Genomic DNA, 26,525 nt, shown 5'->3' with positions numbered 1-26,525 from the left:
TGGTTTTGACCATATGGGCTCTCTTGGCCATGGTGTTTTCTGACAGCCAAGGTGGCTGGCCGGCCAGGGTCAGGTCACCATTTGGTCAAGGGGAATAGAGCTTAGTTTTGGTGAAGTCAATTGGGGTTGGCTATGTATAAAGGTTTTGTATTAAAGAGGAATGAGGGAAGGGTCATTTTGGGTCAATTTGGGTCAATACATGATTTGGGGTTGGGCTCACCCATCAAGGAAGGTTTGGGTGCTGAAGAAAATCATGTGGTTCAACTGGGTTAGCATGGTGAAGTCCCCATCCAAGTGGATTAGGGCTAATGGTGTGCTTAAGTGAGTCATGGGAGTGGTTAATCATGTGTAAGGGGACCACTAAAGAGGCTCCTCCTTTTGCCAGAACTAGCATGGTGATATGAGCATGACTCACATGGCTTGCATGTGGCTTGGGGATGGCTTCATGACTTGTCCTTGGCTTGGTCATTTGCATGATAAAGGATTTTTTTTTATTTTATCGGGTATTTTTGTGGAGTTTGTCATGAGGCTTAATATGGAATAATTTGATCATGGATTTAAAACTTAGGGAATGATTTTGATTAAATGGATGCTCTGAAGGAATTTCATGCCAAGTGGGCTTTGAGTTTGGGCTTTTGGAGTTAAGTGTGTTGGGCTTGGGCTTTTGAAATTGAGGTGTGTCGGCACTATTTTTGGTGTGGGGTTTGCCCGTAAGAAGCTGTCGGTCATTGGAATTGAAATCCCGAGAGTTTTGAAAGGATTTAAAGTGACTTTGAATTGAATTAAAAAGTCATTTTGGTAGAATTTGGGCATATAGTCAAAATTGGGGGTTTTTTTTATTTGAGTTGGAATTGAGCTTACAATTTGGTCAATTTGGGCTTGTATTTTGTTTAAATTAGGATTAGGGATATTGAATTTTGATTTGGAATTTAAATTGGGCAAGATTGGGGTCAACTGGCTTTACATTGGGGCTAATTTGAGGAAATTGGGCCTTTAAGGAAAATTTGGGGCTTTTGATCAGAATGGATCCATTTGGTCAAATTGGGTCAATGTGATGGTTCAAAATTGAAATTGGGAATATTTGGGAATTTTTGAACATTTTGGGTCATGAGGGGCATTTTGGTAATTTTGACAATTTTGGGAGTATTTTGGGGATTTTAGAATTTTGGTGAATTTGGATAGTGGAGAATGATTTGAAATGACTTTTGGACAAATTTGAGTGTTTTGGGAAATTTTGGGAATTTTGGCAAAAATTAGGGTTGTAGGGGTATTTTGGTAATTTGGTGATCTTGGGCTAGGATAGACAAGTAAGCCTTGAAGCCATGTCAAACCAATAGGAGCCATATGATGACTCATGGACTCATTTTGGATGCTCAATATGATGATCCTAACCCTCTTAGCCAATGCCTAGGGGTTTGGGTCCATCCATATGAGCTCTTCAAAAGGAGTCAGGAGACTAAATCAAGGGGTCCTAGGGGTTGGGGTGTGTAAGAAAGTGTAGTGTGTGCAAGCTAGCCTAACCAAGACCAGACCACCCAGGGTTAGTCCTAAGGCTTGACCATCTTATGATGTCTCTCCTTGAGCTCCCTCATATTGACCCCACCTGCTAAGTGATAGCGAATATGACCAATATGTGGAACTTCAAGTTGAGTAAAGAGAAATTTAGAATTTATAATGGTGATGGTTCCTTTTCTAGTCTTCTAGGAATAGTCAATAGAAAAATCCTATGGCTAGACCTTAGGGTATTAAAGAGGAAACTAGACCTCAACCAAAAGTGAGGTCAACAAGTATGTTAAAATTGATAAACCTCTTTCCTTCAAGCTTGAAGTTCTTTAGTTTATGAAAACAATCTTCCTTAATTATGAATAAAGGAGGCATCTAAAGTCTTTATCTAGTGAACCTATTAAGCACGAGTGAAGTCAAACACCCTCTAGAAAAAGTCTCAAAATAGTAGCACTCCTTCTGCAAGTGAATCTTGCTCTACAAACCCACAATTTTCAAACATTAGGATGAGAGTAACACAAATCTATCCTTATAACCTTCACAGTGAAAATGTGTTGGAATAACTTGAGAGACTACATGATCTGCTTCTTCTGCACAAACATGTCCAAGAACATGATGGTGTAGGACTTAGTGAGATTTTATGTCAACAACAACCCATAATGATTAAGTATGTTGACAAGCTCTAGATAGAGAGGGAAATGCAACCTAAGATAAAAATGGTCATGAAAATAACAAAGAGAATCATATGTGAGGGTATTAGGGAGCTCACAATCCTTAAAAACTCTTAACTTATAGAAATTATACAAAATGCACTTTAGCTAGATTAGATCATGTTTGCTCTGGGACATCCTACTAAGATCATTGATCTTAGCATTAAAAAATGTTTCATTGCATATAAGGAGTAATGAACCGATTAGCAATGAAAGGAGTGACAACACAGAATGCATGCACAAAATTTGAAGAAACAGAAAAGTATCAAACACACTCACATAGAACCCTACTAGATTTCAGAAAAGGAACTCATAGAAATAATTAAATAAAAGAAACACACAGGAAGTGAAAAGGAAGCAGCGGATACCAAATCAACCAAGCAAACACACATCAAAGATTCTTAGATGCGCATTCTCTTCATTTGATTTCTTGAAGAGCCTTCAAACTTCTTTCTTTTGTCATACAATATCGTGATCAGGTGATTATTGTTAACCCAAACTATTTTTCTCAAGACCTCCATCCTTAAAGGAATGTAATGATTGTGCACAAACATAAACTTTTGCAAGATAATTCTCTTAATTTTCATAATAAACCTCCAAAAGAAATAGGAAAATCGGAGAACCGAAGGATCAAATATACACACCTATGTAATATGTCAGCCAAGCTATTATATTTGTAGCTTTTGAAACTTTAGGTTCCTTCACGAGTGATGAGCTCTGGATGTTCGACTTGATCAAATTTGACCCAATTAACTTGACTTTTGAGCCATGGTGCCCAAAGAGAGTAAAACATTCTTTAGCCCTCACATCGGCAGGGCGAATTGGATCAAATACTAAGGAAGACACATTGTGGGTCATGAAAGTGATCATACTTCCTTCTTAATCATACCAAGATGCTGGCAACCCTTTACCTTGGATGCTAGTTCTTATGAAGTGCATGCTTAAAGACAAGGAGTAGAGGGAAGCAAAGTAGGTACTAAAAAAAGTATTTGCAACTTTCACACTAAAAGAGATACCTCAAAATATGGGTAATAAAATGAAAAGTATCTTTTCAAATGGGAATGAGGGGCTTGTTTTCTCGCTTTCCATCTCATGTAAATGGAGGGCCCAATGGTGAATTTGAAGTCCTTTCATTCTCTCTCTAGTTTCTCTATAGAAAGGGTTTGGGTGTCTTATAGCTGAAAAAACATTACGTCTTCCGTCCGAATGTATTCGGACAAGGATTGCGATACACGGAGGAGAAAAAAAAAAGACATCTGTTGCATTGTAGCCGTTGTTCGAATGCAACTTGTGACATTAGTAATATTTTCTCCTTATAGGTGGGGGGTCTTATTGATGCATCTGTTTCATCACCCACCACATTCTGACCCTCTTCTCTCCTATTCAACTAGAGCGCGCTCTGGAACAATTCGGTTCCAACAGTCGTATACTTGAATATATAATTTTGGGCATTTTTTGAATGTGAAAAACCAGGTTTAATCGGATGTAGAATTGCAAGCTCAAAATCTAGGAACAATCTGCGGATGGGAGTTGTGGTGAAATAACAGAGCCCGGCCTTCTTCTAGGGTTGCAGCTCTCCGCACCAATGGCGCTGCTCTCGCCGCATCTCTTCTCCCTGCCCTTTTCTGTCTCTCATCAGGAACCATTCCTCATCTCTTTCTCCTATCGGAGGCAAGTCCACCGCCGGCGAAATCAAACTGTCACCGCCTTCAGAGCCTCATGGGAGGTGGTTACTTCTCATCCTTCTTTTTCTCGTGTTCCTTCTTCTTTTTTTGTATGGTTGTATTGCGATATATCTGGGACTTGTTTCTGTCTCGTGAATTTCTTGTTTAAAGCTCGCGGGGGTCTTGATCTTCTCGGCAATTCCTTTTGCGGCGGTGAAAGCCGTCGCGAACAGTTCGGTCGGGGAAATGCTTCGTCGGAGGCTTGAGGATACGAAGAAGGAGGCTGCGGAGAGGTCTTCCAGGTTCGAGGCACTCGCTCGAAAGGCTAAAGAAGCAAGGTGAGTTCTTAATTATTGGAAAGCTATCGAGTTAGCTGGCCTGAAGGCTCGTTTTTGTGAAAGCAGTGGTTAAATGGCTTTAGTTCTGCTTTGCATGATGAGTTGATCATTCTTTCTGTGAAGTTAAGTCATTCATTTTATACTAATTTATTGCTAAAACTAAAAGAAATGAACGAAAAAATAAGCTAATAAAGACAAGCCTTGGAGCCGAGTGCAGCACTTTGTCTTGGAACAGAGGGCTACGTTCGTGCACCTATTGAAATCTATGCTTCTCAGAGCTCAACAAGGAAAAAAAAACAATGCAGAACCAACACAGTGAAGAAAAAAATGAGTGGGATTGTTATTTTGTGGCTGATATCTCTAGGCTATAGATTTGGCCTCCTTTTCAAGATATTTTCACTGGTGTTTAGATGATCGCATCTGTTGACCTTTGAGGCATATTAGACAGAAGAGTTGCAGCCAATCTGTGGTTGAGGAGATACATCGTCAAGTTATATTTCTTAAGCCTCTCAAAAATAATCATTAGTTCATCAAGATGCAATGAGTGGCTCTAACTTTTGATGACCATATCATTGAATTGTATTCAAAATTCTTACGTATTAGGTCTTTTGCAGATTGGGGTCATTGTTCTTTGGCAGTTAACTCTTGTGTTCTTCAGATTGAGGGTCATGAATGGGTAACAAAAAGTGTCAATTCAAAGATATATTCTTCTCATCCTTTGATTCCTTTTTAATTTGATTGTAGCTTGATGGTCTGTTTATGGATGGGCTGTTGAATCTCTTTAGGATGTATGATCTCATATAATCCATGAACCCATACAATACGGGAGAGATCTTGTGAAAGAGGTGGGAGGAAGTTGAGGATTTTAGAGAGAGAGAGAGATAGAGAGAGAAAGAGAGGAAGTTGAGGATTTTAGAGAGAGAGAAAGTTAGAGAGAGAAGAGAATAACGTTAGATTCTCCTCATTTTATCCCTTTTTTACTTCTGATTTATACACCATAGATCCTATGTGTCCGCATTGGGGTTGAATAAAATAAAAAGCTACGTTATAGGATGTACTATGCGGAGCTTGAGTAGACTGTCGTTGACAAGATCCTTGGTGTGGGAGACATACAACTAATAAATAGTTACATATATAATAATGGACTAGAGTTCTCTTCCTTCTTCCTCAAAGAACTGTTCATCGAGCTCGGTGATCCAGTTAGGTAGCTATCCATGAGCTTGCTAGGAGGATACAATTAGTACAGGCGAGTTTGGAAGAATCCGGGAAATGTGAGCGAGCTCAGCTGGAGGAGCTTGCCTGAAGACTTAAGGTTAGCCAATTTTTTATGAGGAACTCTCGTGAATGCTGACGAACTTCATAGATACTCTGTAGCTTGTCATCTCCAAATGTAAGTCTAATTAGTACAATTGGCCTGGTCAGCACTGGACCATTAAGTGCGTGGTTGGTGTGTTCGATCTATTAGGTGTACAAGTACCTTAGCTTTTATTTTTGTCACAACCTGATTTTGAGCTTTAACTTAAATAAGGCTTGAATAAACGGTCGAACGATGATAATCATGTTTTTCTATTTTCATTTTCTATCATTAAAATTTTATTAACCAAAAATAAATAAAAGTGCTGCTATAGAAATAAATATAATTTAAAAGAGTTAATATTTACCTTATTTATAGTTGTCTATATCTTCTATAAAAAATTTCTCATTTATTGTTCATATTTACTTTGCAATGTTAACTTAAAAATATTAATTTAAAATAAAGTTCTGTATTTGTATTAAAAACTAGATATCAACTTTCATCTACTCAGAATAATTCAAATCATTCTCGGCTGGGGGTTGTCAATGAGATGATTCTTGAGAAATACTTCTTATTTAGAGTCTCACAGATTTATTCCAATAAAAATAACTGATGTCATTTAATTTTTTATCCGTAATTTTAGTCACCGATGAAACCAAACTTATCACACCATGTTTCTGTTCCATAGCTTATCACCAAATATGAGATTAAAAACGAATGAGATGAAGGGAAAGACAAACTCCAGATGAAGTGGATGAAAAATTTTTAATGTAGAAAAGATTCAGTGCTTAGATTTCTCTAATTAGGTTACGTAATATAAAACTTCCTAATTTACAAGATTTAAATTTAATGCTTTCCATAACAATGTTGAATGAAATATAAGGGCAAGCCTGCTGGGAGCTGAATGCAACGCTCTGTTGAGTGAAGTGTCGTTGTCACTGTTTTTAAGATACGACCCTAGCTTATGCACAAAGAGAAAGAGTTGCCATTGGACCTTATGTTCCTCAAAGCCTCAAAAAGGAAGAAATGCCAAAAGTAAATTGTTTTTGCGTGAAGTAGAAAAATGCGGACTGGTGTATTTGAAAAGTCAACTCATACTGTTTTCACCATCTACCCAAAGAAATTCGCTTCATTTTCTCAAGGAATTTTGTATATTGGTGTTCTCTTGGGTTAACAAAGGGCAGTGCAAATAATGTTACCTGTCTTTAACCAATCATTGGCCTACCATGCATGCCAAGAAGGTCGTACTGAAATTTTATTTGTATGAAGTGGAGTATTCAATTGAATTTCGACCAAGTTGGAAACCAACATAGCTAAATCATTATAAATTGTTATTTTTTTTCCTGTAAAAAACAAAACTTTAACATTTTCCACTACCTCAACATGGCTTTTCTTTGAGACGGCTTATGTAGAGTTTAAGTTTATCAGGGCTATTATGGTTAGTATGACTACTTTTTCTTCTTTTCTCAACTGTGATTTTAGTTGCTTGAGGCTTCAATTTTTTTTCTGTACTTCTTCCTAATTGAATTTTATTACTCCCTCCAAATATATAATTTTTTATTCACTTTGCATCTTTTTTTCAAGCATCTTTCTTTTTGTCAACTTGAATTGGATAAGATTAGGTCTTCTACATTTAGATTATATTTCAGAAGTCAATCATGGTGCCTCATCTTATTAATATCGTGCACAAATTGTCCTGCACCTTATGGTGTTTAATTGCTTTATCTGTGCTGTTTCATAATTGCAATTTTGATTTCTGTGGCAGTCCATGGTATGGAAGAAGCCGCCCTAAATGGCTTGGTCCCATCCAATTTAACTACCCACAATATCTTACTGGGGAGTACCCTGGTGATTATGGATTCGATGTGGCAAGCTTGGGCAAGGATCCTGTGACGCTACAAAAATATTTTAAGTATGTAATTCTTAGCTCTCTCTGTCTTTTCATTAACCAGTAATATTGCATTTAAGGTATTAACGTGCTTGATAATTTGTCATAAAAGTACCTTTAGATAGTTTCTTGTATATTTATTGTTGGCTTGGTTAATCCAAGAATTCTTGATTATGAATTTGCTGTTTCACAAATAATCTCCACCAACTTGTTCCAATTTGTATGAAATACGCAGAATAAACATTGACATACAATGCCAATTCTATGTCTAGGGCACATTAAAAAAAAAAAAAACTTATTTGGTTCTCATTTATTTCAAAATCATTATTGTCAGTTTTATGTTTTAGCAGTAGCTTTATGTGTGAGGCTTTTTTCAGTTCTTGAAAATAGGTATAACTATATATATCCACCTATAATTTGTTGTGCTCCACATCCCGGCTCATTGGTGTGGCCTCTGGCATAAGTCCCGTAGGTCGGGGGTTCGAATCCCGTCGCGCAGACTCTTCGGATCAATTAAAACACACTTGGGTTTCAACGCAAATTGAGGAAGCGTTATTTGGTGCCCACCGGACCAACTATTGATTCCCTTTTTTATTTTTATTTTTTTTAATATCCTCCTATAATTTGTTCATTACATTGTCAGTGCTTTCTAATATTGCCTTGCAGCTTTGAAATTCTTCATGCTCGTTGGGCCATGCTCGGATCTCTTGGAGTTTTTGTTCCTGAACTATTAGACCTTCTTGGCATCGTGCATTTTGTTGAGCCAGTGTGGTGGAGAGTAGGGTATGCTAAGCTTCAGGTGAGTTTTTCATCCAATTTGCATTCTAGTGAAATCATAATGATTTCTTTCCAAAGAAGGTCAGCTGATTAAAATCTCGTTAGTAAAAAAATATTTATTCTTTTCTACATAAATTTAGATGCTAATGTTTTCATGTTTAGGTCCAGCATGATTTTTAGTTCTACTTGTCTCCCTCGTAACAGTTTGCTTCTTTTCATTAGCTTAAAATATACCTTCATTGTTTTGATCCGCAGGTTTTATTTTTTTCTTTCCTATATTTCTTAGAAGTTATTCCGTAAAGCGTTTGTATCTTGGGTTCTGATTGATTTAAGACCCGGATATTCTTTTATGTGCTTTTCAATCTATCTTCTGTATATAATTGTAGTCCATTTGCTACCTCCATCATCTCCTGTACCTTTCTTGTGCCATATTATCTTTTTCAGTGAGTCCATTTTTTTGCGGCCCTACATGTTGGGTAATGTAGAGACCCGGTCCACCGCAATTTAAATAGCTTCTTAATTAAGAATCCCACTTACTGCTCGCCTATTTTCCCATCACTTCCCACCTACAGCTCTCCTGGTTTCTATAAATAGCCTCTTATGACTTGTCATAAAGCCAAGCTAGGCCAAGCCAAGTTCTCTAAGAGAGAAAGAGAAGAAGAGAGAGAGAGGAAGGGAGAGAGTAGAAAATAGAGATTTTCTTATAAACGACGAGGCACTCGACGGCGTAATTCCTCAAGAAATAAAATCCTCTGCAGCTTTCTGGACGTAGGAAAATTTGCTGAATCACATAAATCTATGTGCTGCTCTGGTGTTTTTTCTGCATTTAATTTTTCTCATTATATGTTTCGCTTTATTGTCGTCGTTTTTTTCACAACAACTGGTATTCGAACCTTGCCGAACCTTGGGTTCGAATCTAAGGTAGAACGATAAGCGGAGACGAAGTGATGACATCGGGGATCGAGAAGTTCATTGACACAGATTTTTCTTACTGGAGGATGCAAATAGATGACTACCTCTATGGAAAGAAGCTTCATCTTCCGTTATTGGGAAAACGACCGGAAAAGATGGACGAGGCGGAATCAAATTTGTTGAATCTACAGGTTCTGGGGGTTATTCGATTAACCCTGTCGAGATCGGTTGCCCACAACGTCATCAAAGAGAGGACTACTGCAGATCTCATAGCGGTTTTATCCGGTATGTTTGAAAAAGTTATTGACGAATAACAAAGTGCACCTGATGAGAAGGTTATTCAACTTCAAGATGACGAAAGGTGTGTCTGTTGCTCAACACCTGAATGATTTCAACACTATCACAAATCAGTTGTCGTCTGTTGAAATTGATTTTGATGATGAGTTACGTGCGCTGATATTGTTGACTTCATTGCCAAATAGCTGGGAAGCCATGATGATGACAGTTAGCAGTTCTGCAGATAAATCTAAGTTGAAATATGATGATATTTGATTTTGGCTGAGGAGGTGCGGGAGGTGCGCAGGAAGGATTCTGGCGAGATATTGTGTTCAAGTTCAACTTTGAATGTTGATTCCAGAGACAGATCACATGACAAAAACTCAAACAGAGGAAGATTAAAATCAAAGTTTGGTCAACAAACAATCTGCTGTGACAAGACTGACCACATAAAAATGAATTGCAGGAGTCATAAGAAGAAGAAAAATGATGACGTTAATGTTGTAACTGAATAAATATTTGATGCGCTATTGCTGGCAGCTCACAGTTCTGTTGATGACTGAATACTGGATTCAAGGGCTTCCTTCCATACATCTTCCCACCGGGAGTTGATGCGAAACTATGTTGTAGGTGACTTTGAGAAGATACATCTGACTGATGGAAAAACTCTGAACGTGGTGGGAATGAGAGACGTTGATATTGCACTCTCTAACAAGAACAAATGGACTTTGCAATAGGTCATACACATTCCTGAGTTGAAGAAATACCTCATCTCTGTTGGGCAGCTTAATAAGGGTGATCATTTATTAGTGTTCTCAGATAGCACCTGGAAGGTTACCAAAAGAGCATTAGTGCTGGCTCTGAGTAAAAAAACTGACACATTATATATGACTACAAGTTTACTCAGACGATGACACATGAGTCAGAGGTGCATTATGGGGAAGCAGAAAAAGATCTGTTCCCTGAAAAGTAGTAGAGCGCCAAAGGCAGGAAAACCGGACCTTGTACAGACAAATGATAGAGAACCACAGAGCTATGAAGAAATCATGTAAGATGAGAATTCGAGCAAGTGAGAGTTAACCAAGAAGGAGGAGACGTACTTCTTGTTAGGGAATCAGACTTGGGAGCTGACAGAACTTTTACTAAGGAAGAAAATTGCACAACAAGTGAGTGTATCGGGTGAAGACTGCGCTTGGTGGCAGAGATACAAGACTGGACTTGTTAAAAAGGGCTTTAGTAGGGGCATAATATTACTCATGCAGTGAGAGTTGTAAGCAGGTACAGGAGTAACCCAGGAAAGAGTTTGGTGGTACAAGACTACGTTGACAGTGATATGTCAACTGAGAGTGTTACTCGTGAGAAGTTGAAGTTGTGATCGACTTTAGCTTGTCTTCTGGCATGAAGATAGGGGCTTTGAGTTGCAGAGGTGGATGATAACATGTTTGAGAAAAAGATCGGTACAGCTAGTAGATGATGCAGCCAGTTGGTGATGCAGTCAGTGTCCCATTCTCCTAGTGAGAGAATTGTTGGTTAATGAGGAGACTCGTTTCACCGCAATTTAATTAGCTTCCTAATTAAAAATCTCACGTACCGCTCACCTACTTTTCCACCTACCACTCACCTATCACATCCCACCTATCGCTCACCTACCTCCCATCTACCGCACTTCTAGTTTCTATAAATAGCCTCTTATGGCTTGTCATAAAGCCAAGCCAGACCAAGCCAAGTCCTCTAAGAGAAGGGAGAAAAAAATAAAGATTTTTTTGTAAACGTCGAGGTGCTCGACGGTGTAATTCCTAAAAAAAATAAAATCCTTTGCAGTTTTGTGCACGTAGCTTTGTGCACGTAGACAAATTTGCCGAACCACATAAATCTGTGTCGCTCTGGTGTTTTTTTGCAAGTAATTTTTCTTGTTCTATTTTTTGCTTTATTGTCGTCGTTTTTTCACAACACTACAATATTGCTAGGTTAGATCATAAGTTTGTTTTCATAACATTATTTGGTTTTGAAACATGGCATTCTGGTTTTATGCACATACATTTTCGACATGAAAATTTATGTAACACATTATGAATTCCTCCTTTTCTTTAGCTTTCCACTGAATTATCTTGAGGCTTTAATGTTAGTCCCACTTGTCATGGCTCGTCCCGTGGGATTGGAATTACGTAGGTGGGAACAGAAGATTAGACAGTGATTTCAATTACTATCACTAACAATTTGTAATAACTGAAAAAGTATAATAATAATAATAATAATAATAATAATAATAATAATAATAATAATAATAATAAAACAAAAACAAAATTTAACAGGTTTTGTGTTGTTTCGAATCAACTGTCGTCTCAGCGATCTCTTCTTAAGTATCACTTAAATCGGAGGGAAGAAATAGAAGAGCGGGCAAGAGGCAGAGATACAACTGAAGAAGAAGAAGAGATCACATGTTTTTCGTACTAGATTTTCATTGTCATTTACAGAAGTCGCCTCCGAGGGCTTCCCGTGTGAAGGAGAAGAGAAGCGACAAAGCAAAAAATGAACGTAAGGGTGCCCAAGGAGCTAAGCCAGAAACTAGAATAACGACGACTTAGATCTCAAGCTTGCGCGTCGTTTGTGCCACGATTTCGAGCAAAGTGTGCATAAGAGTGTAGTGACGCTAGTTAGAGCGTCGAACTTGCAGCTTGATCGATAGAATTTACATCCCACACGAGAGGGATTCGAATGGAAAAATAGTCGCTTGCGGGTGAAAGTCTCGTGTGTAATAATTGGTTTTAAGAAACCAGGTAAAAATTTTGATAGTTTTAAAATATACTCCAAATTTTAGCATCACTCAGATTTTAACGATGGTAATTTTATAAAATTTTATACATCAAATGGATCAATTCAATATATAGCACTATATATAAATTATGAATGGAATGGAAATATAAAATTTATAAGATATGGAGTTAATTAAATTAATTATGCTTTTAATTAAATCTTAATTCCTCCTTAATCTCGCTTTCCTGTTTCCATTGACATACCAATGCCATATTTATCTCTTGATGGCGTCGAAGGGCGAGATCCTCAATCCAGTACCTTCACATTTTCCCTCCCCTCTTCCGCTTCCTCTTCGTGTACGCATGGTTTCGCTAACCTGGGGTGGCTCTCCGCTCGATCACTGTAGCACAAAGCGTAGGTCACGTGATCTGCATCCCTCATTTATGCTATTTGAAACATTTCTCTCCTTCCCCACGTTTTCATTTTGATGTTTGTCACGAATCGTATATCTTTTTCGTTTTCGATCACCATAGTAGAAATGAGGTTGCGTCGAAAACAACGAAATTGACTTGTGAACCTCCATAAGGTTCTTTAGCGAGAAATGAGCGAATATAGGAGAGGAATAAGGTGATGAGAAGAAGAATGAAGAAGATTCAACAGTATCAGAAAGGTTGAGTTATGCTGTGAAATTCAATTGAGGTATGTTAAGGCTAATCAATTATGCTTTTGGTTAAATTATATTTTGAGCTAAGATATTTACAAATTTCAGGTTTTTTACTCGATGCAGTGAGCTCCAGGCGAGCTTGTGGAAACTAGTCGCACTGCGGTTATGTCAATTTCGAGTAAAATAATTATGTGCTAATTTAAGAAAAATAATTTAATTAACGAAAACTTGCTTGAATTTTAAAGTTTGATATTTTGTTCTATAGGTTATTAAAATCAACATAAAGGTTATCGTAACGTCCAAATAGTTATTGAAGATCGAGAATCTAACATGGCAATTGAGGTGAATAATTATATTTCTAAATTTTAGTAATATTCTTTATTTTAAAATTTATGTTTGACTGTAGATATGTTCTAGCTCAGTTAGATTTAAAATTCAATAGATTTTTTATATTATTAGAAAAAAAAAGATATGCATAATAGAAAAGATATAAAAAAAATGCATTAAAAATATGTGTAAGATGCATGATATGTATGATACACATGATATGAAAAATAAACATGATAGAGAAGATATATGATAAACAGTTGCACATTAGAGTAAATATACATGTTAGTAGATGAATGGAGATTTCTCAAAAGAATATTTGTTTTGAAGAATGAATAGTTTATATATGAATGACTGTATGTACATGTTAAGAAGAGTTCACCTCATAATGGTATATGCACTGGACACTAGTGTACCCGCACGCATAGTTTTTTAGCACATCAGACAATTGCGATGTTTATATCAGTAACCACTTTGCCGACAGGAGAATATCAACATGGGCTTAGTAGATAGAGCTTACCTCCTCAGACAATTGTGATGTTCGGCTTCTACCATTCTCTCCTCGCTTACCCATTATGTTGCTTTTTTTCCCATTCAAGAGTAATGGGGTACCATTCGACCAAGCAGGATGCTCTCTGCTTCTTAGTGGTACACCCCTCCGGTTGGCTAAAAGTCAAATTCGATGGCAAGCGAGCCTTGGGATTGTGATTCGTGATGAGGTTCAAAAGCTTATTTGTGCAGCGGGGCGAAAACTAGTTCATTGGGATAGTTCTCAGGTGGAATTGGAAGGGACTTTATCTCCTCTTAACCTATTGGAATCCTAGAATGTTTGAAACAAGGGGATAATCATCAAGGGGTACAATGCAACAATCATCAACTTATTTCAAGATAACATGCATAAGAAGAAGTGACAAGAACAAATGATCGGGGAGGCAAATATATCATTCTTCACTCACTTTAAACAGGTTCTTTTCCGTTTTTTATAGAGAATATAACAAAGTAGCTCATTTTTGTTCACAACTTGCTTTGAATAGGTCTTTTGTTTGGTATGCTCACTCTTGCAATCCCATTTTTTTTGAGTGTGGTGGCAGATGACACTAACTGCACTGAACTTTTTGTGTTGCCTTTTTAACATCATTTTTTTTTTATTAATGTTTTTTGATTAATTTCAGAAATAATTGTGATGTTTAGATAGCTAATTGTTTTTTTATTAATGCAAAATGCACTTTTTCAGAAATAATTGTGATGTTTAGATAGCTAATTGTCGTGCCGACGGAAGAATATCAGTCAAGGGCAAGTAAAGCCTTTCAATATCAGACGATTGTATTGTTTGGATCATTAATCATTGTGTTGATGGGATAATATCGATCAGAGTGTGTTAGGTTATTTCTTACGGCGATCCTTTGACATACATATATGTATGCAAAAAGTATAATGTAAAATTAAATTTAAAGTAAATGCATATATAAGATTAAAGTATTTTCATTGAGTAAAAGTCATTGATATATGCATTAGTATATTCAAAGATTTCCTATAGAAATATGAAATACCTATATATTTCAAGATTTCTCTTAGAGATATGAAAGACCAACATGCACATTGATTTATTTTCCTTGAGTTACTATAGTTTAAAAGTGTGATTACTCTTGGGTTATCTTTATATAACTCATTATATTGTTTAAATATTTTTTTTAGGTTTTAAACTTTTAATCAAGATAACACTGCCTTTGCCGGTCCCAAGTTCGGGTGTGCAAAGTGGAGGATTGCGTTAGGTAGTTGACAACAACGTAAAAATTGTCAAAAAAAATCATGACATGAATCATTTTGATCATTGTGTAAGTGCTAGGGCATCCCTGAAAGTGACACACTATATAACCTGAATACAGTAGAAAAGTGTGTAAGGGCCGCTACACCGACGTTTGAGTGTAGTGTCAAATAAATAAGAGTACTCACATTACAGACAGATGCAGGTAAAAAGTTAGTCTATGAAATTAATATTTAGATAAAATCTTGGAATATATGTACTTTCAATGGTAAATTAATGAATTTAGTTGATATTTTGATTTATTGAAAGATAAATATCTTATGTATTCAAGAAAATAAATTGTTGGAGAAAATGCTGAGGAGATTGCTAACTTAGGTTTTAAACTTTGGTATTCTGGTAAGAGTCGTACTAGAAATGGTGTAGGTGTAATCATAGATAAGACTTTAAGATAAAATTATAACCCTTAAAATTATTGTTTTTACTAAGATTTTTAATATTACAAGTGCTTATGTTTCTGAAGTAGGTTTAGATTTAGGTTCTAAAGAGAAATTCTGGAATGACTTAGAAGACTTAATACAAATGATTCTTATTGAAGAAAGAATTTTTATTGGAGGAGATTTAAATGGACATGTCGGTAGAGTGGTAGAAGATTTTAGAAATATTCATGATGGCTAAGGTTTTGGAGTGATTAATGAAGAAGGTAGAGCCATATTAGATTTTGCTTAAACATATAACTTTCTTTTTACTAATACTTTATTCAAGAAAGGAGATGAACATCTTCTTACTTATAAATATGGATCTAATAAAACGTAAATTGATTATTTTCTTATGAGAAAAAGAGATCGTTGAGATTGTAAAGATTGTAAGGTCATTCTAAGTGAGGATTTAAGTACCCAACCTCTATTATTAGTTCTACATTTTAAGATGAAGAGTTGTAAAATAAAGAATACTAGGATTCATCATCGTAGAATTAGATGAGTGTTATGAGTAAAATTCTAAACTTCAAAATTTGGAATGTTTATGAAGAAACAAATATTATGTGGGATAAAATAACAAACACTATTAAACAAGTGACAAAAGTTGTACTTGGAGAATCAAAAGAAAAAAAAAATTATAAATAAAAATAGTTGGTGATGGAGTAATAATATGCATGAGAAGATAAAATATAAGAAATTTGGTTATAAAAATTGATTTAAATGTAAAAGCTTAGAGAACTGAGAAAAATATTAAACGACCCGTAGGGAGTTTAAAAGAACAATCTGTGATACTAAAAATTCTGCTTTTAGTGACTTTTATAATAGATTAGACACTAAGGAGAGTGAAAAATATATGTATAAACTATCCAAACAAAGAGAAAAAAGTAAATATTTAACTCAAGTAAAGCGTATTAAAAATGATAATAAAAAATTATTTTTTTAGAAAAAGGTATTCAACATAGGTGGTTGAGTTATTTTAATAATTTTTTTAATGAAGTATCTGAAAATATGATCGATCTTAGTGATCTTAATATTATTAATAATAATAAAACGTTTCATTTTTATGATCGCATTAGTAAAAAAAAGTTGAGGAAACTTTAAAGAAAGCTAAGAGGGAAGTTTGTAGGAACTGATGATATCCGAATTGAAGTGTGGAAATATTTAGGAGATTTGAGAGTTTCTTGGCTTATTAAACTCTTTAATATTATTTTAAAAACTAAAAAGATACCTGAGGAGTGGATGAAGAGTATTTTGGTCCCCATTTTTAAGAATAAAAGGGATGCACAAGAATGTGCAAATTATAGAGGAATTAAGTTAATGTGTCATGCTTTAAAATTATGAGAGATATAATTGAACATAGGCTAAGACGTATTACTAAGATTTCTCATAATCAATTTGGATTTATGTCGGGCCGGTCTACTATGGAAGCTATACATTTATTGAGAGGTTTGATGGAGAAGTTCAGAGTTAATGAGGATCTACATTTGATTTTTATTGATTTTGAAAAAGCTTGCGATAAGATTTGAAGAGATATCCTTTGGAGAGTTCTTGAAAAGAAAGGTGTTGATATGGCTTATATTCAAGTCATTAAAGATATGTATGCTAGAGATGTTACTTGTGTTCGAACAAAAGAAGGATTGACCAAATATTTTCTTATTTATGCTGGATTACATCAGGGATGGGCTTTAAGCCGCCCCTATTGATTTGCTTTAGTTATGGATGGGCTTATTGTGCATTTACAGGGAGATGTACCTTCGTACAGGAGGATATACCTTTGTGTATGCTTTTTGCTGATGATATCCTTCTGACGGATAAGACGAGAGAAAAAACCTAGGAAAAACTTGAATTATAGAGGTCTACATTGGAGACTAAAGGCCTCCGTTTAGTAGAGCCAAAACTGAATACATGGAATGTAATTTTAGTAGTATTAGCTCTAGTGACAAAAGTGTAACTTTGGGCGATCAAATTATTAAAATATGTAAACGATTTAGATATTTCAGGTCTATTATTCAAAACGATGGTGATATAGATGGGGATGTTATTAATAGAATTATAGCTGGCTGGTTGAATTGGTTGAAGTGAGAGGAATGCTTCAGGCCTATTGTGTGTAGGGCTGTCAATTTGGCTCGTTGTTCGCGAACAGCTCGTGTTTGACTCGTTCGTTAAGCCTAACGAGCCGAACACGAACAAAAGTTTGTTCGCTCGTGTTCAGCTCGAATTGACTCGAAAATAATTAAGTGTATATATATATATATATATATATATATATATAATATTCATAAACTTAAATAGTAAAATTTTTAATTAATTAAATTTTTTAAAAAGATATATTATCATATTTTATAAAATTAAGTTCAATTAATAATTATATATAACGAAATAACTACTACCTAAATTCTAAAGAAAACCCTAAGCTCCTCCCCATTCTTATTTCCTCTCTCGAACTTTTGCGACTCTCGGGTTCGGCTGCCTCTCCCTCCCGCTTTGCTCTCGGGCTCGACTCGTTTGAATTTGGCTCGTGTTCGAAATCGGCTCGTGAACAGTGTGTTCGTGTTCAACTCGAATAAACTCGAATAATATTTTCATGTTCGTGTTCGGCTCGAAATTGGCTCGTTAGAATATAAAATTATTTTTATAAATATTATTTTTTTAAAAAATAATAATTTTGTCTAAAAAATTTTCAAGAACAAATTTCATACAAAAATTCAGAGATTTATTAACTGAATAATAAAACCAATTATTATAATTCGGTATTAATTATTATAACATTTTCATGTTACCATTAATTTTTAATTTGATATTTTAACTGAATAATAGAACCAATTATTATAACATTAAATTTTCATTCATTTTCTTAAAACTTAAAAATCAACATTATGCATCTCAATTCTCAATAACAATTTAAAAGAAAAAAATAAAATACAATAATTATTTTTTACTGAATAATAAAACCAATTATTATAACATTAAATTTTGCTCCATTTTCTTAAAACGTAAAAATCAACATTATGCATCTCAATAAAACTTGAAAGAAAAAAATCAAAAACAATAATTATTTTTGGTTAAATAATAGAACCAATTGTTATAACATTAAATTTTGCTCCATTTTCTTAAAACTTAAAAATCAACATTATGCATCTGAATAACAACTTTAAAAAAAAATAAAAAACAATAATTATTTTTGGGTTAAACTGTAAATTCTATATCCTCTACATTGTCCCCTATTTACATGACAAGATCTTCATATTTTTCTCTCAAAGGAGATGATGATGATCGAAACATCGTCGTGATATCTTCTAACACCAAGCGGTATCTCCAACAGCTCATAAAAATCCATACCTGCAACCAGAAATGCATAAAAACTCAGAAAGCTTATATTTTTTCTTTCAGCTTATATTTTTTTTCTGTATATGAAGCAATTATAATCTTACCAGCAATATTTCAGATACTGGAGATTTTAAAACCCTTTAAGTAAAATGTATCTGAACTCAAATATTGACTTCCTGAGAAGTTATACCAATTGGGTAAAAGTGTAGGTCATTTCAAATTCTTAAAAGAGAACATTTCTTTTACAAGACAAAATGAATTTATGCAATAAACAACACTATAGCTCTGAAATATATACCTGAAATATTCACTTAGGCAAAGCAGATGAAACAATACTATAACTCTGAAAATATATACCTGAAATGAATTTATGCAATAAACAACACTATAACTCTGAAATATATACCTGAAATATTCACTTAGGCAAAGCGGAGGAAACAACACTATAGCTCTGAAAATATATGCCTGAAATGAATTTATGCAATAAACAACACTATAGCTCTGAAATATATACTTGAAATATATACCATTAGGAATCATATGCATCTATTACATCATTACAAAGCCCTCCACCATTTTTCTAAAGTATGAAATATACCACTGATGCAAAAACTAATATTTATATTTATGTACAACAACTGTATTTCATTAATAATGGCTCTAGCACTCGAAAGACTTCAGAGAATCAATTTAAAGCTAGGCTTGTTCTGCTTGCAGATCAAAGGTGCAAACTTTATTAAGCGATACATACAAAAATATATGAAATCAATTCCCTCACATGATACAGAAAGAAATATAGTGTTTTGTATATGAAACAATTATAATCTTACCAACATTAATCTTCAGACTCACAAACAATTAATGTCAAGTAAAACTTTAGATTTCCATGAGTTTAAATAAAACAATTAATGCCAGGAAAAACGTAACAAATTTCCATTCTCAAGCATTCAATTACCTAGCAGACACAATACCTCAGATCGCAAAGTGTGAAAATATCCATTTTAGAGCATTCTTTAACGCTGAGTATATAGCCTGCCCCGGTGCAGGGCACTTACCTGCAGCACTACTCATCTGAAAATAATATTCAATTACAAATTGAGAAGAAGTTTAAGCAAGAATCATAAATCAATTCATAATCATCTTCTCTTCAACATACCACATAAACCAATTTAATCAATTCTGAACATCTCTAGAATTAGAAAGTAATGATTTTTGAGAAATTAATACCAGTAAAAAAGATCTATGATGCACTGTAGATTTCCATGATTTTTTAGAAAACAATATCAGACATTTAAAATACGTAACAAACTTCAGATTTTCATGAGTTTAAACAAAACAATTTTGCTTCTGTATATGAAGCAATTATAATCTTACTAGCATTTTTGAACATCTTCAGAATTGCATGACAAACTTGCAAACCCATTTGTGAATTAATCTCTAGAATTGCATGACAGACATCTCCAGAAAAAAAAATATTTTTGAACTTCTCCAGAATTGAATTACAGAAATAAGCATTTTTGAAATAGACTTGCAAACCCATTTGTGAATTAATCTCCAGAATTGCATGATAAACATCTCTAGAAAAAAACATTTTTGAATATCTCCAGAACTGCATGACAGAAAAAAATATTTTTGAACATCTTCAGAATTGCATAAATGGTTGCAAACTTGTGTTGCCTTCTAAAATTAAGAGTATGAATAATCATCTAAGGCATCATGTCATATTCTTATCTTAAAATGATTGCAAACTTGTGTTGCCTTCCAAAATTAAGAATAAAAATAATCATCTTAGGTAACTTTGAAATGAAAAAAAATCTACATGAATAAACATCTTCCATTGTATCTTTTCCATGCCAGACAAATTTTTGTATGATAAAAAGATATACTTAATTAAAAAAACATTGTCACTTGCATAAATTGTTGTCTTATCACAAAGCACAAGCATAATATGGTGCATAAAATGTAACAATTGGATACCTTTAGATCGCATCAAAACCCTCTCAAAGCATAGACATAATATGGGGCAGCAGATGATTCCAGACCACATCATTTCCTCCCTCCCCTCAATTTACTCGGGTAAAGCCACTTCAAGTTGCTTCTCTTCAATTAATTCTTGCTGATAGGAAACATATATAAATATTAGTTTTAAGATGAAAAACTACATAAATTATAGAAGCTAATTCTTGAGAGAAATTACCATAAGTGTTTTCAAACGACTCGTGGAAGATTTAATCCAACTAGACAAGCATATTAATGCATTCACTGTCTTTGTCGAGAATGAACTTCTATAATCATTTAGAACTCTACCACCAGTACTAAATGCAGATTTTTGAAGTTGTTGTTATTGGAATGAATAATATATTCCTAGCCATTTTCGATAAACAAAGATATTTGAGAGTGTTCAACTTCCACCACTCAAGAATATCAAAATGTTCATTATTAACCAAAAAAGACCCTCCTCGAGATAAACTTGTAAATCTGATTTTGATGGTTGAATAGAACCAGATGAAACAACAAAATCAGTACACGCAAGCATGCAATCAAAACTTTGTGAATTAACTAAATCGTTTGACAACTCCAAAAAACTATTGCCACTTGCAGAACTTAAACTAGCAATATCGTTTGCATATGTATTATAAATTTTCAACATAACATCTTCAACTTGTTTAATTTTGAAGTTTAATTCAATAGATGTATACATCTTGACTAAGACTCATCCAAATTTATAGTAATACAATACTAAGACTCCAAAATTAAACAAGTTGAAGATGCTATGTTGGAAATTTATAATACATATGCAAACGATATTACTAGTTCCAGTTCTGCAAGTGGCAATAGTTTTTCGGAGTTGCCAAACAATTTAGTTAATTCACAAAGTTTTGGTTGCATGCTTGCGTTTACTGATTTTGTTGTTTCATCTGGTTCTATTCAACCATCAAAATTAGATTTGCAAGTTTATCTCGAGGAGGGTCTTTTTTTAGCTAATAATGAACATTTTGATATTCTTGAGTGGTGGAAGCTGAACACTCTCAAGTATCCTTGCTTATCGAAAATGGCTAGGGATATATTATCCATTCCAATAACAACAGTTGCTTCAAAAATCTGCATTTAGTACTGGTGGTAGAGTTCTAAATGATTATAGAAGTTCATTCTCGACAAAGACAGTGAATGCATTAATATGCTTGTCTAGTTGGATTAAATCTTCCACGAGTCGTTTGAAAACACTTATGGTAATTTCTCTCAAGAATTAGCTTCTATAATTTATGTAGTTTTTCATCTTAAAACTAATATTTATATATTTTTCCTACCAGTAAGAATTAATTGAAGAGGAGCAAATTAAAGTGGCTTTACCCGAGTAAATTGAGGGGAGGGAGGAAATGATGTGGTCTGGAATCATCTGTCTGCTGCCCCATATTGTTACAATTTATGTCACTTGCCCCATATTATGCTTATGCTTTGAGAGGGTTTTGATGTGGCCTGAATGTATCCAATTGTTACATTTTATGCACCATATTATGCTTGTGTTTTGTGATGAGACAACAATTTATGCAAGTTACAATATTTTTTTAATTAAGTATATTTTCTTATCATACAAAAATTTGTCTGACATGGAAAAGATACAATGGAAGATATTTATTCATGTATATGTTTTTTTCATTTCAAAGTTACCTAAGATGATTATTCTTACTCTTAATTTTGGAAGACAACACAAGTTTGCAACCATTTTAGGATAAGAATATAAAATGATGCCTTAGATAATTATTCTTACTCTTAATTTTGGAAGACAACACAAGTTTGCAACCATTTTAAGATAAGAATATGAAATGATGCCTTAGATGATTATTCATACTCTTAATTTTGGAAGACCACAAGTTTGCAACCATTTATGCAATTCTGGAGATGTTCAAAAATGTTTTTTTTTGTCATACAATTCTGGAGCTGTTTAAAAATGCTTTTTTCTGGAGATGTCTATCATGCAATTCTGAAGATTAATTCACAAATGGTTTGCAAGTCTATTTCAAAAATGCTTATTTCTGTCATTCAATTCTAGAGATGTTCAAAAATATTTTTTTCTGGAGATGTTTGTCGTGCAATTCTGGAGTATAATTCACAAATGGGTTTGCAAGTCTGTCATGTAATTCTGGAGATGTTAAAAAATGTTTCTTTCTGTCATGTAATTCTGGAGATGTTCAAAAATGCTGGTAAGATTATAATTGCTTCATATACAGAAGCAAAATTGTTTTGTTTAAACTCATGAAAATCTGAAGTTTGCTATGTAATTAAATGTCTGATATTGTTTTTTAAAAAATCATGGAAATCTGCAGTGAATCATAGATCTTTTTTGCTACTATTGTTTTCTCAAAAATCATTCTTTTCTAATTCTGGAGATGTTCAGAATTGATTATATTGGTTTATGTGGTGTGTTGAAGAGAAGATGATTATGAATTGATTTATGATTCTTGCTTAAACATCTTCTCAATTTTTAATTGAATATTATTTTTCAGATGAGTAGTGCTGCAGGTAAGTGCCCTGCACTGAGGCAGACTATATACTCAGCGTTCAAGAATGCTCTTAATGGATATTTTCACACTTTATGATCTGAGGTATTGTGTCTGCTAGGTAATTGAATACTTGAGAATTGAAATTTTTTACGTTTTTCCTGACATTAATTATTTTGTTTAAACTCATAGAAATTTGAAGTTTTTTCTGGCATTAATTGTTTGTGAGTCTGAAGATTAATGTTGGTAAAATTATAATTGCTTCATATCCAAAACACTATGTTTCCATCTGTATCATGTAAGGGAATTGATTTCATATATTTTTGTATGTATCGCTTAATAAAGTTTGCACCTTTGATCTGCAAGCAGAACAAGCCTAGCTTTAAACTGGTTCTCTGAAGTCTACTGGTTCTCTGAAGTCTTTCGTGTGTTAGAGCCATTGTTAATGAAGTACAGCTCTTGTACATAAATATAAATATCAATTTTTGCATCAGTGGTATATTTCATTCTTTAGAAAAATGGTGGAGGGCTTTGTAATGATGTAACATATGCATATGATTCCTAATGGTATATATTTCAGAACTATAATACTGTTTATTGCTATAGTGCTGTTTATTGCATAAATTCATTTCATGTATATATTTTTAGAACTATAGTGTTGTTTCCTCCGCTTTGCCTAAGTGAATATTTCAGGTATATATTTCAGAGCTATAGTACTGTTTATTGCATAAATTCATTTCAGGTATATATTTTCAGAGCTATAGTGTTGTTTTCTCCGCTTTGCCTAAGTGAATATTTCAGGTATATATTTCAGAGCTATAGTGTTGTTTATTGCATAAATTCATTTTGTCTTGTAAAAGAAATGTTCTCCTTTAAGAATTTGAAATGACTTACATTTTTACCCAAGTGGTATAACTTCTCAGGAAGTCAATATTCGAGTTCAGTTAAATTCTACTTAAAGGGTTTTCAAATCTCCAGTATCTGAAATATTGCTGGTAAGATTTTAATTGTTTCATATACAGAAAAAAAATATAAGCTTTATGAGCTTTTATGCATTTTTGGTTGCAGGTATGGATTTTTATGAGCTGCTGGAGATACCGCTTGGTGTTAGAAGTTATCACGACGATGTCTCGATCATCATCATCTCTTTCGAGAGAAAAATATGGAGATCTTGTCATGTAAATAGGGGACAATAAAGAGGATATAGAGTTTACAGTTTTACCCAAAAATAATTATTGTTTTTGATTTTTTTTTAATAAACAGTATTGGAAAAAAATTTAATGATTATTGTTTTTGATTTTTTTCTTTTAAGTTGTTATTGAGAAATGAGATGCATAATGTTGATTTTTAAGTTTTAAGAGAATGAAGCAAAATTTAATGTTATAACAATTGGTTCTATTATTTAACCAAAAATAATTATTGTTTTTGATTTTTTTCTTTAAGTTGTTATTGAGATGCATAATGTTGATTTTTAAGTTTTAAGAAAATGGAGCAAAATTTAATGTTATAACAATTGGTTCTATTATTTAACCAAAAATAATTATTGTTTTTGATTTTTTTCTTTTAAGTTATTGAGAAATGTGATGCATAATGTTGATTTTTAAGTTTTAAGAAAATGAATGAAAATTTAATGTTATAATAATTGGTTCTATTATTCAGTTAAAATACCAAATTAAAAATTAATGGTAACATGAAAATGTTATAATAATTAATACCAAATTATAATAATTGGTTATATTATTTAGTTAATAAATCTGTGAATTTTTGTATGAAATTTATTCTTGAAAAATTTTTAGACAACATTATTTTTTTTTAAAAAATATTTATTAAAATAATTTTATATTCTAACGAGTCAATTTCGAGCCGAACACGAGCCGAACACGAACATGAAAATGTTATTCGAGTCAAACACGAACACACTGTTCACGAGCCATTTCGAACACGAGTCGATTTCGAATATGAGCCAAATTCGAACGAGCCGAACACGAGCTGAGCCTGAGCTCGTTTACAGCCCTAATTGTGTGAAAAAAAAAGTTCTGCTTAGACTTAAAGGAAAATTTTATAAGATTGTGAGACTTGCAATGCTCCGTGGCGTGGAATGTTTGCCTTTAAAAGAGAATCATAATACTAAGTTAAGTGTTTTCTAGATGAGAACGATTAGGTGGATGAGTGGCTTTACACTTAGAGACAAAATGAGAAATGAATATATCTGTGATAAGGTTGGTGTTGCTCCAGTGACAGACAAAATTAGAGAGAGTCGTGTTAGATGGTTTGGTCACATTAAACGTCGACCATTTGATGATCCAATTAGGAGAGTAGATGTTTTAGATTCGACTTGTGTTAAGAAAGAAAGGTAGACCTCGGAAGACTTGGGCTTATTGTATTAAAATGATCTTAATTTATTTGGATTAAATGAAAATATGACACTAAATAGGACACAATGGAGAAAAAAGGCTCATGTAGTCGATCCCACTTAGCGGAATGAGAAGATGAGCAAATGTGTATAAGAGACGAAAACAACAATCGGAAATGTACAAATTTTTACTTGTTAATTAAATTGTTTTCATTAGTGACTCTTTCATGAATATTTTAATATTAAATTATTACCGATAGAAATAGAATAGCAGATAATTGATTTCCACAATCCGACCGGCCGTTGCCGTATTGGCTAATTCCAAACCCCGACCCGGGTCGTGACATCGTGAGTGGCTCGAGTGTGTTTGATGTTACTTGCGGTCGAAGGAAGAAAAGAAAGGAGAGCAAGTCTAGCGTAAGTTCTATGTGGGTTCGAACAAAAGAGGTAGATATCTGATAGAGGTGGCTGTAGCGGGTAGGAGTCTAAATCGAGTGTATGTAAAGAAAAGGTTAAGAGTTTTATTTTTTATAGATTAATTAATTAATTGAAAATATATTAAGTGTTAACATTAACCTTTATTAAATAAAAAGAAGATAAGAGGTGATATTTGGTTTGAATCGAGGAGAGTAAGCTTTGTGCATTCGATGAAAAAGACGAGTGATATCTCGAACAAGCATTTTTGTGGTTTAGGCAAATCAAAGCCTTGGGTAGAACAGAAGAAAATTCAAGCTCATGTTAAGGTAAGTTTTAAGTAGTTTTTATTGGGATAATTACACACAAATCACCTTAAACATTGATATTTACAAATTAACCACCCAGATATTTTTCTTAAACTATTGAACCGATGTACTTACACGTGCCATGTGCCACGATCAAACTATTGAGAATTTGATAAAAGTGAAAATTATGAGTTAGGGTTTTACCATGAATTTTGATATTTTAGTTAGAATTTGTAAATTGGATGAAAGGGGGGTGGTTGATTTGTAAATAACAAG

General features: G+C 33.8%; 1 protein-coding gene across 1 annotated transcript in view; it reads left to right on the top strand.

Annotated features, from left to right (window-relative positions):
- Positions 1 to 3,577: 3,577 nt before the first annotated feature.
- The window catches only part of LOC110023083 (chlorophyll a-b binding protein of LHCII type 1), a 30,335-nt gene continuing 7,387 nt past the window's right edge, over positions 3,578 to 26,525 (top strand). The window contains exons 1-4 of the mRNA XM_020722305.1: positions 3,578 to 3,939; positions 4,049 to 4,215; positions 7,275 to 7,421; positions 8,064 to 8,196. Coding sequence (XP_020577964.1) covers positions 3,799 to 3,939; positions 4,049 to 4,215; positions 7,275 to 7,421; positions 8,064 to 8,196 — 588 coding nt within the window. The 5' untranslated portion in view covers positions 3,578 to 3,798. The remainder of the gene's footprint in view (positions 3,940 to 4,048; positions 4,216 to 7,274; positions 7,422 to 8,063; positions 8,197 to 26,525) is intronic.

This window comes from Phalaenopsis equestris, unplaced genomic scaffold (assembly GCF_001263595.1).
Source record: "Phalaenopsis equestris unplaced genomic scaffold, ASM126359v1 Scaffold000210, whole genome shotgun sequence".
In the NCBI taxonomy this organism is placed as follows: Eukaryota; Viridiplantae; Streptophyta; class Magnoliopsida; order Asparagales; family Orchidaceae; genus Phalaenopsis; species Phalaenopsis equestris.
This window is presented reverse-complemented; position numbering and strand designations above follow the sequence as displayed.